The sequence below is a fragment of the Phaenicophaeus curvirostris genome, chromosome 3, assembly GCF_032191515.1.
Source record: "Phaenicophaeus curvirostris isolate KB17595 chromosome 3, BPBGC_Pcur_1.0, whole genome shotgun sequence".
NCBI classification, from domain to species: Eukaryota; Metazoa; Chordata; class Aves; order Cuculiformes; family Cuculidae; genus Phaenicophaeus; species Phaenicophaeus curvirostris.
The window spans coordinates 26,643,191-26,660,495 of record NC_091394.1 but is presented as its reverse complement, the minus strand read 5'-3'; the positions used below and the strand labels follow the sequence as shown (position 1 = coordinate 26,660,495).

General features: G+C 36.5%; 1 protein-coding gene across 1 annotated transcript in view; it reads left to right on the top strand.

Annotated features, from left to right (window-relative positions):
* The window catches only part of CDH9 (cadherin 9), a 102,610-nt gene that overhangs the window by 30,704 nt on the left and 54,601 nt on the right, over nucleotides 1-17,305 (top strand). The window contains exon 2 of the mRNA XM_069853521.1: nucleotides 967-1,279. Coding sequence (XP_069709622.1) covers nucleotides 1,052-1,279 — 228 coding nt within the window. The 5' untranslated portion in view covers nucleotides 967-1,051. The remainder of the gene's footprint in view (nucleotides 1-966; nucleotides 1,280-17,305) is intronic.

Genomic DNA, 17,305 nt, shown 5'->3' with positions numbered 1-17,305 from the left:
ATTTAAACAGTTTTGCTTCTCAACTGACTAATAATTTTTGCAAAAAAAGCATCTTATTTGCAAGAATTTCTATCTTTTTACACAGAAAAAGACTCCCTTTCCCTCCCCACAAAAACCAAAGTGAAAGTAGCTGCTGGTAATTTGGGGTTTTGGGAAAAAGGAAGGTGGGTTTCTATGTTGTTATCTTTTTTTTAATTTCAAAATTTCAGTTGTTATTTTTTTTTTAATTTCAAAATTTCAGTGTTCTGAGATTTTGGGGTATTGTGGTTTGATGCTGCTATCACTGTTCATGGACGAAGTTTTCCAAAGGAAAAGATACTTCCGTTGCTGAACTGTTCTATGCTTTCTGTAATATACAATGATAGCTCAGCTAGTGATATCCTAAAGTAAAAGTGGGATTGACAGGAAATACAGGTTATGGAAAAGAAAGAGGCATCAGGCACCTCAGTTGTACTGTCAAAGAAAGAGTATCTGAAGTCTTTGGAATTTTGTGAATTGCAGAGGGATTCCTGTGAACCAAAACTTACGTAACAAGTACTTCTTTCCTGAATAAGGAATCTGTTGAAGGCAGCAATGATACATTAAATTTCATCTTATATTATGAGTTCCTTTGAAACAGAAACAGTTCCTGTGGACATCTGACGGCTAGCAAAGGGAAAAGTAAAGATCAGTTGTACTAATAAGTAACAGAAAATTCAGATTTGCAAACAATTCTGAACAGATAGTAAGCGAGTAATCAGACAGAACTGAGAGTGATTAGGTTAGAAGGTTTCTTATGATTCGGTCTGTTTCTTTGTGTCAGAATGCTGCTGGTTGCTAAAATTTTCAGAGGAAGAAATATTTTATTAAGATTGTGTTTCAAATTAATGTCTATATACAGTGTGAGAGAGTGTTTCCCATAAGGCCATGTCCTTAGGGAAAAAAGAATTATTGCAACTTACTGAAGTACTTTTCTCCATCCCCTAGGTCCTACTTACAAGAAGATTAAAACATTTTAAAAATTTATTCTGGTGAATTGTTAAAGGAGTGGAGGCTAACTATACCTCTGTAAATGATGAGGACTTACTCCTTGACAGTTTTGCTTTGGAGCTGTATGTTTCATGCGATTCATATGATGCCATCCCCAAAAAGGACTAGCAAGCACTCACACAGTGAAAGGATAACAGGATTGTCAGAGAATGGTGGAAAAACACTACACCGCACCAAGCGTGGTTGGATGTGGAATCAATTTTTCTTGCTGGAGGAGTACACAGGTCCTGATACTCAATACGTGGGCAAGGTAAGCCATATGTTTAAAGGATTCTTTAGAGGTGATGCATCTGACACTCTTGCTATCTTCCCTCCTTCTCCACACTTATTTTGCCTTTTATACAGCAATGGTTCCAATTTCTCATCTAAGTCAAACAGAAATCATCATGGACCAAGTGAAGCTTCCATGATTGTTCACATTTATGGGAAAAATCAAGTAGTTCAGTGAAAAAAGTAGGAAACTGTTAGACTAAAATGTTCTGGTTCCTTATTACGTATGTCCATGCAAGTTTTATCACTGAATCATTTTCGGTTTTGAACTGTACAACATAAATATTATATAAGGGACTAGAGAAGTTATGCCTTCATTCACCTACCTCATGCCATTTGCCATTGCAGTGGGATGTGTACTTCCTCAAGTTAAATACTGAATTCTATTAATTAATAATAAAATTGCTGTTTATACACTATTCTAAGCATAGATGAGATGTTCAAGGAGAAGAAAGTCTCATTTTCATCATTTCTGCAATAAACAGAGATCTTTATTTGATGGCTTGAGAGACTTTCCATTCCTTGAGACCTATCTACATCAGCTATTGCAGACAATTACAACAGTCCTACTTTTTCTGATAACATGTAACTCAAAGATTTCGAAATTTTTGCCCTTTGTGGTAACTCACTGTCCACAAATCTGCCCTGTAGTCTGGTTTAACTGAATGATTTTGGTAGAGACCTAGGATACACACAGAGAATTACTTACAAATTAAGGAAATGTTATCTTAAAATCTTAAGTAAATAAATGTGCATTACAGATTCTGTTATTCATCCACAGTGCTGTCACTAGCTTGGATTGTCAGGTAGCACTCTCAATTTCTGGTGCCTTACTACAAAATGTATTGAGACATTTTTAGCTCAAGGACACAAAAATGTTCTTGCATATTTGCTAATACCTGTGGTCATGGGAAGCATGATCATCTGGAAAATTTGGAAATAATCTCTATTAAGACACAAGTGTCAAAGAAGCCAATCATGATAACTGTGAGCGTGATTGTGACCTCCTTTATACCTACACTACACCCAAACAATTCTGTTTTCAGTCAAATTGATTATGACTTGCAGTGGCAGAAATAAAATGAGAGCCCATAATCCTATTGCTCGATCTGTTTATCAATGTATAAAATAGAAAGGTTAGTTCTAGGCAAAGGGACCTTCAATAAAGAGTGAACAAACTGCATGCAGAGATTTCTAAACAAAATTTGGTTGGAAGTATCTTTAGTACTGAGTAAATTTGCAAAGAAAACATACAATAAAGTACACAATAATATAGAACTCCATAAATGTAAGTTCTATGTAGACTCACAGAAATATTCATTTGTAATAACAGAGAGAGAAGTACCAAACATAAGAGTTGTTTTGAGTTTCAGTCCTGCTTCTGTAGATGGATGGACTCCAAAGCTTCTATACCATTCTAAGCCACAAATCAATTAATCTTCCATCAAGACTGTGATCACCATCTCTGTTTCACACAAGAAATGCCTACACAATATATTGCAATAGATGCAAAGTTACTCTGCACTTCTTCCATGTTAAATAAAGGCCATTGGACCCCACTGCCGTAGAGCTGAGTCCAGGAAGGAAAACAAATGTCTGTGCAGCAGTTATATCTGAGATGATTCATTTTTTAAAACTCAGATAATATGTTGATATTTTTCACATTTCATTGCAAAATTTTTGTACAGTGGCTCTGAAGGTGGGGGTTAGCATTATTGATTCTCTAAACCACATGGAAATCACCACAAATATTAGCTCATGTTCCAAAGAGATGGAGTTGAATTGAAGTGATAAACTCAGTATGGTAGCATTATCTTTAGAGCTGTTTATAACGTGACAAAATGATCATAGATCTGTCCTGAGTGGTATAAAACCATTGTAAATCCATTTGAGTTAGTAGAATCAGCCTGGATACACGTGACATACAGAACGAATAGGAAGCTGCTACAAGAAGTCTAATAAGGAATTTCTTATTTAAAAAAAAAAAAAGTAACAACTTCTTTTGAATGACATTATTTTGAGAAAGGCTTAAATCTCGGGTTTAGTATTTAGTACTCAGTGATGGTAATTAACAAAGTGGTATGTGTGAAGAAAGAGCACTTTCCAACCCACCGGGACTAGTTCACAGCAAGTATTCTTATCCAGTCCCTCTTTAATATGGATATGCACAGGCAGATGGATTACTGGGTTAGAATAATAAACATTGTACTAAAACCTAAATAAACTGAATTATCAGGAAATATCTATCAGGATATAAAGTCTATCAGGAAACAAAATTCCAAGGGATCATAGCCATAACACTAAAAAATTAGTTTTCCCTCTCTAGTACGATTTTCAAACCATTTTAATCTGTTAGATCATTGCTTATGTTTTGTTAGTCATGCTACTTTGCTGATGTTTTATTTTGTTACAAGTGCATTCTGTTATTAGCAGTGGGTTAGGATCACTCGCTATGACATAAATTGATAAAATTTAAATACTAAGAAGGATGGATGGGTGCATGGGATAAAGAGCTATTCTGTGACATCCACACATTTCTCACTCCCACCACTCAGCCCCCCAGCCCAGTTTAGACCAGCAGCAGGGACCCAGGGGAACTAAACACTTGATTTGACTGCTGGACTGTCCAAGTTCTGCCTGGCAGTACGGCCCCTACAAGGGCACTTCTGCCTTGATCTCAAGCCTCACTTGGTGTCAGAGCTCCCTGGAGGGAGAAGTTTCTCCCCTGCATCTGAAGAATTGTCATCTTAAGCAGTACTTTTTAAAATTAGGTTGTTGGCAGCCAATGGCCTTGCTAGCCAAGTAGCCCTAGGGCGATCTTTTTTCCCCATCTCTGAGGCTAAACAGCAGTTGTTACTGGGGTTGCTCTCACAGTGTGGTCAGTTTCCCAGATACCCCTACAGAGTGGAAAGTCGTTCACAGTGCCATCATCCCTGATTTTTTGTTTGTTTGTTTCAGTTTGGTTTGGGTTTTTTTTTCCTGCACATACCAGACTAATTTAAGCAGTTAGAGCTGGCAGATGCAATCATGATCTCGTTGATTTAGTGGGGCTTGTGGGTAGGCTTCACCCTGTGGCAAGAATTAACTGAAGAAGAGGTGTGATGTACTTGTAAGGGAGATGAAAACCTCAGCTCCACACAAGCCTTGCACATGGATCCCAGACTGGTAACAGGGTTAACACGGTGTTAATGGACTCTGAGCAGCTAGAACAGAGATTACCTTCCCAATTATACTTAGATGTTAGACAAAGCAATGGTAGTGATGATGGGTGACATAAAACCAGAACAGCAAGTGCATGAAGTGCACTTAGCAGAAGTAGAAAAAAATTGTTTGATAAGCAAAGGAAGTTTTGATGGCTTAAACAATTGTTGTAAGGAAATTACTCAGAGAACAGATCTAAATCACAATCCACCTTTTGGGGACATGGCATGTATGCAGAACAAGCACCTTCTGAATGTGATAGGAGTCAAGTTAAACCCAGACAACCTACAGTATAGCCATAACACATCTTTCTTTCCTTCTTCCAACTCAGATGGCCCATCTGCACAGGAAATCTTCGAGTGTGTTAGGTCCTATTACTCATAGCTGCAACAATGCAAGAACTGCTTATGACATCCTTCGATTTCGTGTCCTTTTACATTATTTTCAGGAAATGCTTTGAGAAACCAGTGCCTCCATCGTTCCAAGTGTTCTATAAAAAAGTGCATAGGGAGATAAACTTTGCTCTGGAGAGTTTGCAACTGAAATGTTCAGTCAGAAACAGGTAAGATAAACAGTATCACAGTATCCTGTTTAAAATTCACCCCTCAAAAAACTGAAACATTTCTAAATCATAAAAATGACTAGTCTTTCAAGATACTTGTAGCTTAGCATGAATCTTGAATATCTCAATGAAATCATTGGTGTGAGGAATTTTCATTTTAGGGAAATGTAAAAGTCAGTCTACCAACTAAGAATTCAGAAAAAAAGAAAATCTATTACAATATAATATTCAGAGTTGAATGCATGAGAGGAGGTTTGGGTTTTTTAAGGTAAAGAGGCAGCTGGCAATTATTTTTATGAAATATGAAGAGGATGAGAAAATAAAACACCTAACTGTATATTATACTGCGTCATTCCTTGGTTTCTGTGATCTTCATTTCCTTCACTAAGGAGGGGCCATACATCCACTTCCTCATCTGCAAATATCTTTAAGCTCCATGCAGCACCTAAGAAATGGACTCTTAACTGCTGGAATGCTATGAGAAAGAAGCCCACCAGATTTACTCACTTCCTAAACAAACACTCTGAAGAGAGATTAATCCAAAAAAAAAGGATATGCAGTTTAGGAAGTATTAAAATATTGATGGGGATGATGTTCATTAATTAAAGCAAAAGCTTATAAAATGCACAGAAGATTCTAACCAAGTAGCCCTTTAGGGATAATTAGTTTTACTTTCCAAAGCTAATACTGATTTTATGTTCCTGGGTTTCTAAATAACTTACTCGATATCCAGTTCAGTTGTGCAAAATGCCAGATATTCCACTTCTCTAAATGCAGTCCTTATGAAGTATCCCTTGGTGGCAATAAATAGGCCTAATCAAAATAATTAGCCATTTTGGAAAATGCAGTCCTTTAAGCTTTGCAACAATATACTTAAGTGATTTAAAGAGACAAGATTTTCACTTTGAAGTCACTCTACTAAACCAAACAGGCACTCCACTGATCAAAAGCTGCTGTACATCTTGATGGACTGATATGTTGGGTGGGGTTTGTGCAGCAAATGGTTTATGGCTTTTTTGGGGGGGGTAGGAGGGACACTACAGGGGTTGCCTTCTGCTGGAGGCTGATGAAGCCGAGGCTAGCTGGCTCCAATGCAGATCTGCCAATGAGTGACAGTGGTAACACCTCTGTGATAACATATTTAAGGAGGCGGAAAAAAATGGTAAGGGCACAGCAGCAGCAGCCAGAGGGAGGGGGCAAGGGGGAAGGTGCTGGCCTCCCCCACTGCCTCCAGCTGGCCTGCCAGTGCTCATTCAACCAGTTGTACCAGGCCAGCCTAAATTGGCAGCTGAGAAAGAGAGATGTGGGAGATGGCCCTGTAGACATCAACTGCAAGAGAAGCAATGATGTAAACACAAGATGTGAGAGAAACAAGTATGCAGATAATACCAAGGTCACTGAAGAAGGAGGGGGAGGTGGTACTGCAGACATCTGAGCAGGCTGTCCCCCCTGCAGCCCATGGGAGTCTGTGTGGGTGTCCACCCACAGCCTGTGGAGGACCCCATGCCAGAACACATGAAAATGCCTAAAGAAGGCCATGGACCCCATAGAAACATGTGTGCTAGCACGTCAGCTCGTGGGAAGGACTCATGCTGGAGAACTTCATGGACTGTCTCCTGTGGGAGGGACCCTACGCTGGAGCAGGGGAAGAGGACAAGGAGTTCTTCCTCCAGCAAGGAAGTTGCAGCAAAGATGTGTGACAAATTGACTGCAACCCCCATTCCCCATCCCCCTGCACTGTTACGGGGGAAGGAGGTCGAGAATATTGGGCATAAAAATTATGACAGGGAAGAATGGAGGGGTAAAGGAAAGGTCTGCTTTTAGGCACTTGTTTGGGTTTTTTTCTCAGTATCTTGATCTAGTCTGATTTGTAATAAATTGACTGACTTTTTTTTCCCAAGTCCAGTCTGGTTTGCCCATGACAGTAATTGGTGAATGAAACCTCCCTGTCCTTACCTCAAACTATAAGTTTTGACTTTGTTTCTTTTGATTCTGCCCCCCAAGTGGAACTCAGAAGAGGAAGGAATGAGCAAACAGCTATGTGGTTCTTTGTTCCCTGCTGGACTAGTGGCCATGTGGCTCTCTGTTGCCAGCTAGGGACTCAAAAATCATGACATGTGAATTTCCATGCAATGTATGTTAGAGCAATCATAAACCATGCAATCAAATACCTGTCATATCCCAGAATCTAAAAACAATAAATAAGCAAAACCAACAAAACCATTTTTGTACACCAGCTGACACCTTTCTTTTTCATATTAAGAAGTGAAATTCAAAATAAAATAAAAAGAAATGACACTGCTCAAAATTAGATGTTCTGTGAATAACTTCCTGTGTAATAACTTCCATAAAAATAAATGAACTGGGCTTCGCATGTCATAAGCATCATTTAAATTGGATGCAAACTGAAGAAAAATTTCTGTCCTACCTCTTGTTAATCAGTGAGATTAATCCATGACATCTGTCTGTATGTCTTATTAAAAAGTATAACCTGAAAAGAAAACTATTCAGAGGGTGGGGTTTTATTGTGAGGGACGTGAGGGGGGTATTGGGGTGTTTTGTTTTATTTTGTTTTGGGAGAGGGTGGGCTGCAAGTTATATTCAAATGCGATCATGTATTTCTTGTAGTCTGCACTTAGAAATGTTCAGACATCTATAAGTGAGGTTGCTTGCTACAGCAGTCTGCCTTATAAGAAAAGAGAAGATGAAAAGAACTTAAGGTATCAATTCAAGAAGTCTCACTGAATTACTGACCTCACTAGGCTTGCTTTTATTTAATACAAAACTTCACTCAAATATCCTATTATACTGTATTGTTTGGCTTTATTAAATGGAATGGAATGGAATTGAATTGGATTATATTTCCTTGTAAATATAGTCCAAAAATGTACAAAGGCCTAGAAGTATTCTTTCACATTACTTTTATGGCTGCCTTTGATAGGTCACCAAAGTCCAGAATAGACTTTCTCTTAAAATGCAAAGTAACAAAGAAGTCAGACGATAGGATCCATGAAGCCCCTACTCCACTACTTTTATCCCAGATCATCCATGTCCTCTCAGCAATGTTGCAAAAGCCTTGGCCATTCTCAGCCTCTGCTCTGAGCAGTTTGGGAGGAAGAAGCCTATGGCTCAAATTGGTGACCCACTGAGCTGGCTCTTGACACCATTGCAGTGCCAATCTCTGCAGTAACACTAGTTTCTTCACCCTGAAGCATAATATACTCATCCACAACAAAAAGACTTTTTATTAATAACCTAATGCCATTTTCTTTATGTATTGAATTTTTTAAAGTATGAAAGAACTGATTTTTGAGTTATGCCTTTAACTTACGTAGTTAATCCATAAAATTTTCTTTATGGTATTTGCTATTTTCCCTCCACAGTGTTAGTTAAAGAACCGCCCATTCTTATGATGATAAAACATACCGGAGCATTCTCCTTTCAGTGTTTCAAGTGTGTCCACCTTCCACTTGTTAAAAGATGCATCCCACTTGTCTCTTTTGAAAAACTGTTCAATTGAGTACAACACCTAAATGCTACCAAATCCAACACGTTTCTTTGCCATCTTTTGACTTAGCAGAATAAGTTTCAAATACACAACAGAGTCATAAACAATCACATGTTGCTGACATATAATCATTAAAAAGTGTAATTCAATAGCAGGAAGATTTCATCACATTCTTAACGTGTTCCATCTAGCATGCGCTATAATGAAACAATCTTTTTAAAACACAGCTTTTGAAGATGATTTAGTAATGTTTTTCCATTACAAGCTCTGCTATTAAAGTAAAATTAATATTTTAAGATTAAATAAAAGAAGAAAAATTAGTGAGAACTGAATGGCCTCCTAATTTTGTCTGTATGTTCCTCTCTATGACCCTAAGTTTTTACTTATCTTTGAAAAGATACCACAGAAAAAATGATGTATTAAAAAAGAAAGGAAAAAAGGTCACAAAGACAGAAGAAAATCAAAGAAATAAGAAAAAGAGTCTCATCAGTATTTTAGAAAATAAGAAATGAAAACTCTTTGATTCCTAAATTAATAAATTATCTCCACTTGCACTGCATACTTCAGCAGATTTTTTCAACAAACATTTGATCTAGTTTCAAGCAGCTATATCTCTAGGGAGATGAACCCCCAAAATAAAACTAAAGTGGAAGCAGGCAAACTAAGAAAAAAAAAAAGTTAAATGCTGCAAGTCCCTGTCTCAGATACGTGCACAAATTAGCTACAAATGCCAGTGAAGAGCCACAGCCTTATTTATTTAAAAATAACATATTTTCTGAAGGTTTCTAACGTAAACTTTACTGAAAAAATGCCAGAAATAAAAATTATTTTTGCCAAAAAAAAGTAAAAAGCCAAGTTTTCAATAAAATTTGATTGCTACATTTAAAGAGAATGCTGAAGGGCCAGGAAAGAAAATAGTGAGGCACAAATTCTACATTTCTCATAACCAGTAGGGCTGTTTTCTTTTGGAGAAAAGACATCTGCTCATTTCTAACAACTAAATACATTTTTCATTGAAATGTTAAAAATAGTGAAGAAATCTAATCACACCATGCATAACTCAAGCATAAACAGTTTAAATATAAAATACGTGAAATGTTACATGACCTGATAGGTCTCATCTGGAATTTTGCAATCAAATTTGGATATCATATTTCACAAAATAAAGAATCAGTTCTGAAAATAACTGCAATGATCAGAGACTTCAAATACATGAATAATGAGTAAGTTGGCATTGTTTTGGTACAGATAGATAGCTGTCATGAGATCTGACAGCTTCTGTTTCTTCAAGTACATAAAAGACTGCTAAAAATATAATATCAAGTTCTTGTCATGTTCAGGGCAATAAGTTTGGTTCATATTTTCCTAAGATTGATTTACATTAAACATCAGGAAAAAAAAATTGATGTTGTATACGGTGAATACAGTGAAGTACTAGGTAAAGATCACTCAGAGAGACAGGATTATCTTTATACTGGAGGTTTTCATGACTAACTGAAAGAATATGTGCCAGAGAGTCCACACTGACCCTGCCTGGAGGCACAGATTATTTCTTTAGGTCCTTGTCTGTCTGTTCTCCATTCATGTTTTTCATTTCAAATGCTAAATCAGCTAAAATGGTTGTGAAAAACAAAACTAAACCAGAAATAAACTCAAAGACATAAGAAATTAGGAAATCCTCAAACTCTTTATTCCAAACTGCTCCCTTTCCCTTTTTCTCCCCTTTTCCCTTCCCCTTCTTGTCCCCCTCCTCTTCCAAGAGGGAACATCCATTGTGCAATGATTTTCAAGTTAAAAATACAGGCAGAAAGCCAACACGTGCCTTTATAGAGCCTTTGTGCATGATGGAAAAAAGAAAATTTGCAAAATAATTTTTGAGAATAAAGCAAGGCTAAGTGGCAACTTAATCCATAGCATGAATACAGGCATCTGAAAAATTAGCTAGCTACTTTTAAAGCCAAGTCCATTATAAAGCAGTTGAATAGGGGTAAAATAAAAATAAGTCCCCCAATTCTTTTTCCTTTTCTCTCCTTCCTTCCATGCTCCTCATCTCAGGTTTGGAAAAATTATACTCACCTGATACCCAACATAGCAGCAAAGGCTACTATGTGTAGTCTTTTTTATTGTTCACTACATTGGTTGATCTTTGCTTAGTCACAGCTCCCTTTTCCTGTGGATTTCCCGAGTTTGATCAGATCACTGATGAAGTGGGCCAGGACAACAGTAATGGGGGTCTGAGGCCCTTCTGTGGAGGTCCCACTTATGGAGTTTGCTGGGATTCAGGATGTTGACAAGCTAACAAAAAACAATGCTTAAAGTGAAAAAAAAATAAAAAAACCAACCTGATTTAAAGACAAAGTTGGTATGAAAAAATAGAGTTCTTTTCTTTGTCTTGGCGAGTACCTTATGATAAAAGGTCTAAATAGGTCTGCCTCAAAGACCTGGCTGGTTCAGGAGCCTGTCACAATAGTTAACAATGATTCATGTAATAGTCCTGGGTTCTTATTGCAACTTCATAGGCTGGTATTTCTCTGCCTTGCAGCTTTAAGCCTGTGGGACAGAAGATTAGACTAGAGGCAATCTGCAGACCTATAATTATCTGTTATCAGGTAATCATTTATTGTTCATGGAAAGGTGGGAGAGAGAGGAAAACGAATTTCGTAAGATATTTTTCATGATGCTGTATATTTATTACATTGATGACTTTATGGGAGTGATTCTGAAAAGTGGAAGTGTGTTCCACCATATTGTGGCTTACTGGTGCCTGCCAGAATGGTGATAAAAAGAGTGCAAAACCCATCACAGCAAATCAGTATGGGAGTACTTAGAAATGGCAATTTGACTACAAAGGATGATATTCTGCAACATCTTGTCTATTGGAGAAAGATTTTTGAATAGTAATCTTGAAGACAAGTAATCAATCAATTTAACATCATACTGGATATCAGTCAAAAGATAAATCCGTGATCTCTAATCAGTTACAGAAGTATATAACAACAGTTGAATCCTTGCTGTATGTATTGCTGTAGCAACACAAACTCGCTGGGCTAACGTCTGCTCTCTCATATCAGTCTATGGTCAAGGAACTCTACTGAAACCTCTCTTTTCTGTTTCTACAAAGCAGAGTCTAATAAAAAGAGTAAGAAAACATTCCAGCCTCTATAAATGTTTCATAAACTACAAATTCATCCATATCTTGCTTCACATTTCAGAGACAAGCATGCAGATTTCAGATTGAAGACATGTCATTTTTGTCAAATTGGGAGTATGACAAAATGACAATCAGGCTGATAATATTTAATGAGTTTTGGCCTTAAGTGAAGAGAACTTATTTTTTTAAGTATTCTCCATTTCCATAGAGGGAACCTACTGAGAAAGGTCATCAATTCCCCTCTGTGTAAGTTGTAGAATTCTTAATAAAGAATTGTATTCCCACACAATATTACAAAAAAAGGCTGTGGAACATCATGAAAAAAAGCCATGAATCAGTCATTTGATTGAAAGCAGGTGTTGGAAATATTAGGTTGAATAAAATAACAGTGCACACTATGAAAAGAGGAAAGAACAAAACTAAAGATTTAATAGCTACATACCTGGTGAACGTGTCTTGAATTTGTGATATAAATAATTGCTTAAACTTTTTCAAATGCATAAAAATGACAAACAAAGTTCTACTCAAGCCTTCATAAAATGCATTAACCTAACTTCAATATTGTGATTGCTGTCACCACCTGTAGCCTTTTTTGCTTCTTGAACTTTTAGCTGTTACTACATATTTCTGATTAAGAGTTGAAATAGATTTAGTTTCTAAATACTGACAACAAATCTAGTTCTTAAAAAGTTCTGGTGTAAAACTTCTCTGCAGCTTAAGCAGACTTAACACTACTATATCGCTCTTTAAACTGTTGCAGTTACTGATGCAAGTGTTAAAAATGGTGCTTTTCTCATAGTTCAATCTTACAGGGATTGTGGAAGTAAGCATATTTTTCTTTTTAAAATGCATTTGTGATGAATAAACACTGTCAAATACCAGGAGGTAACAGAGTATCAAGTCTTCAAATACTGCTGTGTCAGGTAGCTGACTGATAGGGCTGAATTAACTAATGAAAAATAAAATATAGAAAGTATTTCTCACCTTGTCTTTTTACCACTGCATCATTTGAATTTAAAATCCTGAGATTAAAGATCCTTTAAATCAATAACCAAAAAAAAAAAGGAAAAGGTCCCATATGTTCTGTGTAACACAAGTGGTTAAAAGAAATAACCACGTATATTTATCTTTAATTTTAAAATTATATTACTTAGATATAAACAAATTTTGAGGACAATGAAATTAATGTAAAGAGGTATTTAGCATGTGAGTAAATATTTCTGTATATGTTGTCGCTGAAGTAAATGGAAGTGGGGTTGTTGCAAGAAAACAAAATAAATCAGTAAAGTTCATTTGAACTGTCTCTCTAAGTTTCATAGAATGTGAAACATTCATCTCTATACAGGCTAGTAATTGTGAAGTGGAAGAGGTCACAATCTGATTCCTACGAGTTCCATATGAAAGATTTAGAACCACATGTATAAAGGCATGAAGTGAAGGGCAAAATATGAATCTATCTCAGAAGAAAATTTTTAGTCTTCAAAAATACTGTTAGTGTAGGGAAACAGGAATGACCCATTCTGTTTTCATTCTATTAGAGGTACTGCAATTAATTGTCTTTATACTTCAGGTGGTTAAATTTGTTCTAACTTCAAAGTGTGTAAATGACAAAGAAATAAAAATTTTAAATAATTTTATCCTTCTTAAAAGATATAAGAGTATATTTATATGCATGTAGATATAACATTATTTTCTCTTCAGGGTAAAGAAAATATTTATTTTGGTCTCTTTGATGAAGATAAAAGAGAAAAAATTGTGATGCCGTGATTACTAATAATAATTTCCACTTTCGAATGTATCAGTCAATTAAATATATTAAATTATTTTATATTAAATCAACAGTACCTATGGTGAGGCAGGCAGTGTTGTAGTATCTGAGGAGAAAACTGCAGGAGAGTTGCTGAAACAGTAATTTGAAGTCACAGAGCCTGTCAATAGCAACAGTTAGATGCAGAATTGAAGAGCCACAGCATGGGGACAAATTCAGCATAATGACAAGACTTATTAGCTCTTTGAAGAGAAGACATAGGCAGAAAAGATAACACACATCAAGACTGAAAATCATTTGAAAAACATGCCCTCTTGATCCCTCATTTTGAATATTAGTAAAATCTCAAGTTCTGTCTTGAAACCTGTCTCCAAATGGTCAACAAGACCATGGTCAGTATTTTACTCCAGATGAAGACATAGATTAATCAGTCACGTATAATCAGCCTACATTTTCTCCAGAACCTGAACCAGAACCATCTCAGCACCCCTCCTCCCCCCAGGTGGCATTACACTTATCAAGTTCTGTTGTGACAGGAAAATAATTAAGTTTTTTTGATAATTATTCCAGCCACTGCTTTGTCTTTTCTGTCATTACAGTGATGACCTTCTAAAGATGGTATTTTCAATCAAGATTTATAAGAGCAATACATGTAGGTAATGAAGATTTCAATAAATATAAGGTCAGTGAAAACTGAGAAAAAGAAAAAAAATACCCTAATAGTCTAATAGTTCTTTCATAACTACTGGTATTCAGCTTACTCCTCTTGTAACAATAGTTTCACTTAGGAAGCTACATTATCACAAAACAGATTCAAGGCTTGGTGCTTATTATGCCCCATCCTGATTTCAAACCTTATGTTTTGATCTACCTAACTTTGAGGATCTGCTTCTCAGGTGGGAATGCACTTACGTGTCTTGGAGCAGGCAAGGGGCAGGGGAATTGCACTCAGACTGGGGAAGGCACAAGATGGGTGACTACAGTATACTTTGACTGAGTATCCTTCAGTTGGTATGAGAGTTTACATTTCCAGTCTAGTCTGCAGAACACAGAAGCAGTATAATAGTTTAAATTTCAGCCTGTGTTTCTCTTTTTTGTTTTGTTAATTTTGCCAGTTAATAAGTAGTAGCAAAGACTTTAGTGATGCTTTGAGTCAAGCAATGACTTTACTTACCGTCCACTATTGTTCATTTAAAGTTTACTTTTAGATGAACATTTAAGGCATTTAAAGTGTCACCATTTAGCAATCACATTCTGAAATGAGAACTGAGGAATGAACAGATTTCTTCTTGCAAGGAGTGTGTAGTGTCCATAAAATATTTAGCTTATCAATTTGCAAAGAAGGACCTTAGGAAAAAAATATCTTTTAAAACTGCAGTTTGAATCTGTGAGCCAAGTAGGATCTTGCTACATACAGTTTGCAAAGTAGGATCTTTTCAGTTATCAGTTTGGAAAGTAGGATCCTAGGAAAATGTATCTTTTAAAATTGCAATTTCAGTCTTTGTGGTACAGATCTTTGTGAATCAATAAGCATGGAACTCAAAAGCAGCACTTTTTGTTTTTTAAATGCATCATGTAAAAGAAAATACATTTTAATTGTAGTAAATAAATTAAAATATTTTGAATATTCCTGGAAACAACATATTGAACGTCTTAGGAAAAATGCACATTTTTGGTATTTGCTTCCTCTAAGTCAGCAGACTTACAGTCTGTTTTTCCTGTTTGGTGCTGCAAACTTGGAAGCTTGTTTACATATTTTGGACCAAAAAAGATGCTTCAATCATATTGCTTTACATGCCAACATCTTACTGTTTAACTCTTGCATCATGCTGCATAGCTTTCTGAAAAACATTCGGCCTTGATCTGTGGACATATCTACAAGTTTAAATATATACATACACACACACATAAAAATTGTGATTAAAAGTAATAAAATACTCCTGTTATTGATGTATTCTTCAGATCATTCTGGATTGCCCACAACTGGTAATGGCATAACATCAGTAATTTCAAAATAACTTCAGTCAATGCAGTACTTTTCCAAAGTTAGGGCAAAGGGCAACTAGACAAGATCAAGGACATCAGTTTCATAAAACAAAGCAAAACAAAAAGATATGCCCCCCACCCCAGATCTCTCTAACATCCTTATTCTAACCTGACAGTTGCAGATGCTGGGACCAAGGGGGGTGGGGAGTACAAAAGAATTAAAAAATTACAGTGGCCATGGTTGCATGCTCTCTGGAACCAGTATTTCCTGTTGACATGGAGATAAAGCACTTGGCTAGGCAAATCATTGTTCTACCCTACTAGAATATTTCTTATTCCAGTCTCGTGCTGAGCTCAGATTAATTAGTTCCATGGAGGGTAAGGGATAATCCATCTATATGACAAACACATGTTGCTTCCAGGGCCAAAGCATTTATTTCTGCCTATCTCTGTGCACAACCTTTGGAACAAGCACATTTTGAGTGCCTCTAAAACAGCAAGAGATATCACACACAGAGACAGATTTCACTCAGAAGTTTCTGGTGAAAGAAAAATCTATGAGAAATATACCCTTTCTTATTTGGAAGATAATGATGGATTTACCATCTATTCCAGGGATTGATTAAAATGACGGTGCTTGATGTTGCGATGTCATAATTTCTGACTTGTGGATATAACTGATGACTATAGTCACTTACTGTAAACCTGTATCTCATGTTATGGAACAGCCAAGTGACAGGGTATGGCAAACTGTAAAAAAACACTCTGATTTTTTTAATCAGGCTGAAAACCTGCAACCTGGCTGTTGATTTGTAGAACAGAGAGAGGAAAACAAGCAAACAAATCCTATGTGCTCTGAAATCCCATTCTTTGTGCAAAAGAATGCAACCACTTTTCCAGATTTGACTACAACCCAGAATATAGGGCACAGGAGACAGGGAAGATGTGCAGGGGAAGGAGGCACTTCAGAAAATATCTCTAGCTTCCAGGACCCCTCCTAGGTATGGGGAGATATGAATTTGTATCAGCAGAACTGAAAGACTAGTAAGAATGCCAGTGAACCCCTCCTGAATGAAAACCAGATTTATCCTTACTTACTAAGTCAAAATCAGCACCTGCAGCTGATACAAGCAGTGTTTTTTAGAATATCACTCTCTAGAGAATTTGTAACAATAGACAGCTGAACACAAGAACCAGATGCTGGAAAACAGAAGATAAGGAGAGTAAATTTCATTTGCCTTGTTTAATATACAGTCACTTAGGTTACCATCACACACAGAGTTAGGTTGTTTAATTAAGAAGTTTTTGCTGATGTCACAAATTCAAGTCAGGTAAATACCTTGCAATTTAGCATATACATAAAACTTTTGATTAAATGCACATAAATAGAAAATTAAAGCAATGCAGATACTGCTACTGCAATCCAAACTGAAGAACTACTGCAGTTATTAAGATATCTTTAGAATTTTTAATTAGTTAAAGTGCTAATGAAGGAGAATATTGCCTGAGCTGCTGTTGGTGGTGGATCCTCACTGCAGTAAATCTCACAAAGCTCTGATCTTATACAGTGGGGGCTCTGGTTAACGTTCTACCTGTCAGTAGCACTCAACATGTTTTCTGTGAGATTTTAGTGTTGGCAGGGATACTACAAGCTCTTATTTCAACTAAGCATATTGCATTTTTGTACAAATTTTAATTTATTTTGATTTAGGCAATGCTTATCCATCCTCCTTCATAAATGCTGTCTTATTTCCCATCTCTGTATGCGTAACCTTCTTTACTTGGAGTAAGCTTAGAGTGATAATTACAGTCAAGATTCCTGGGGTCAAA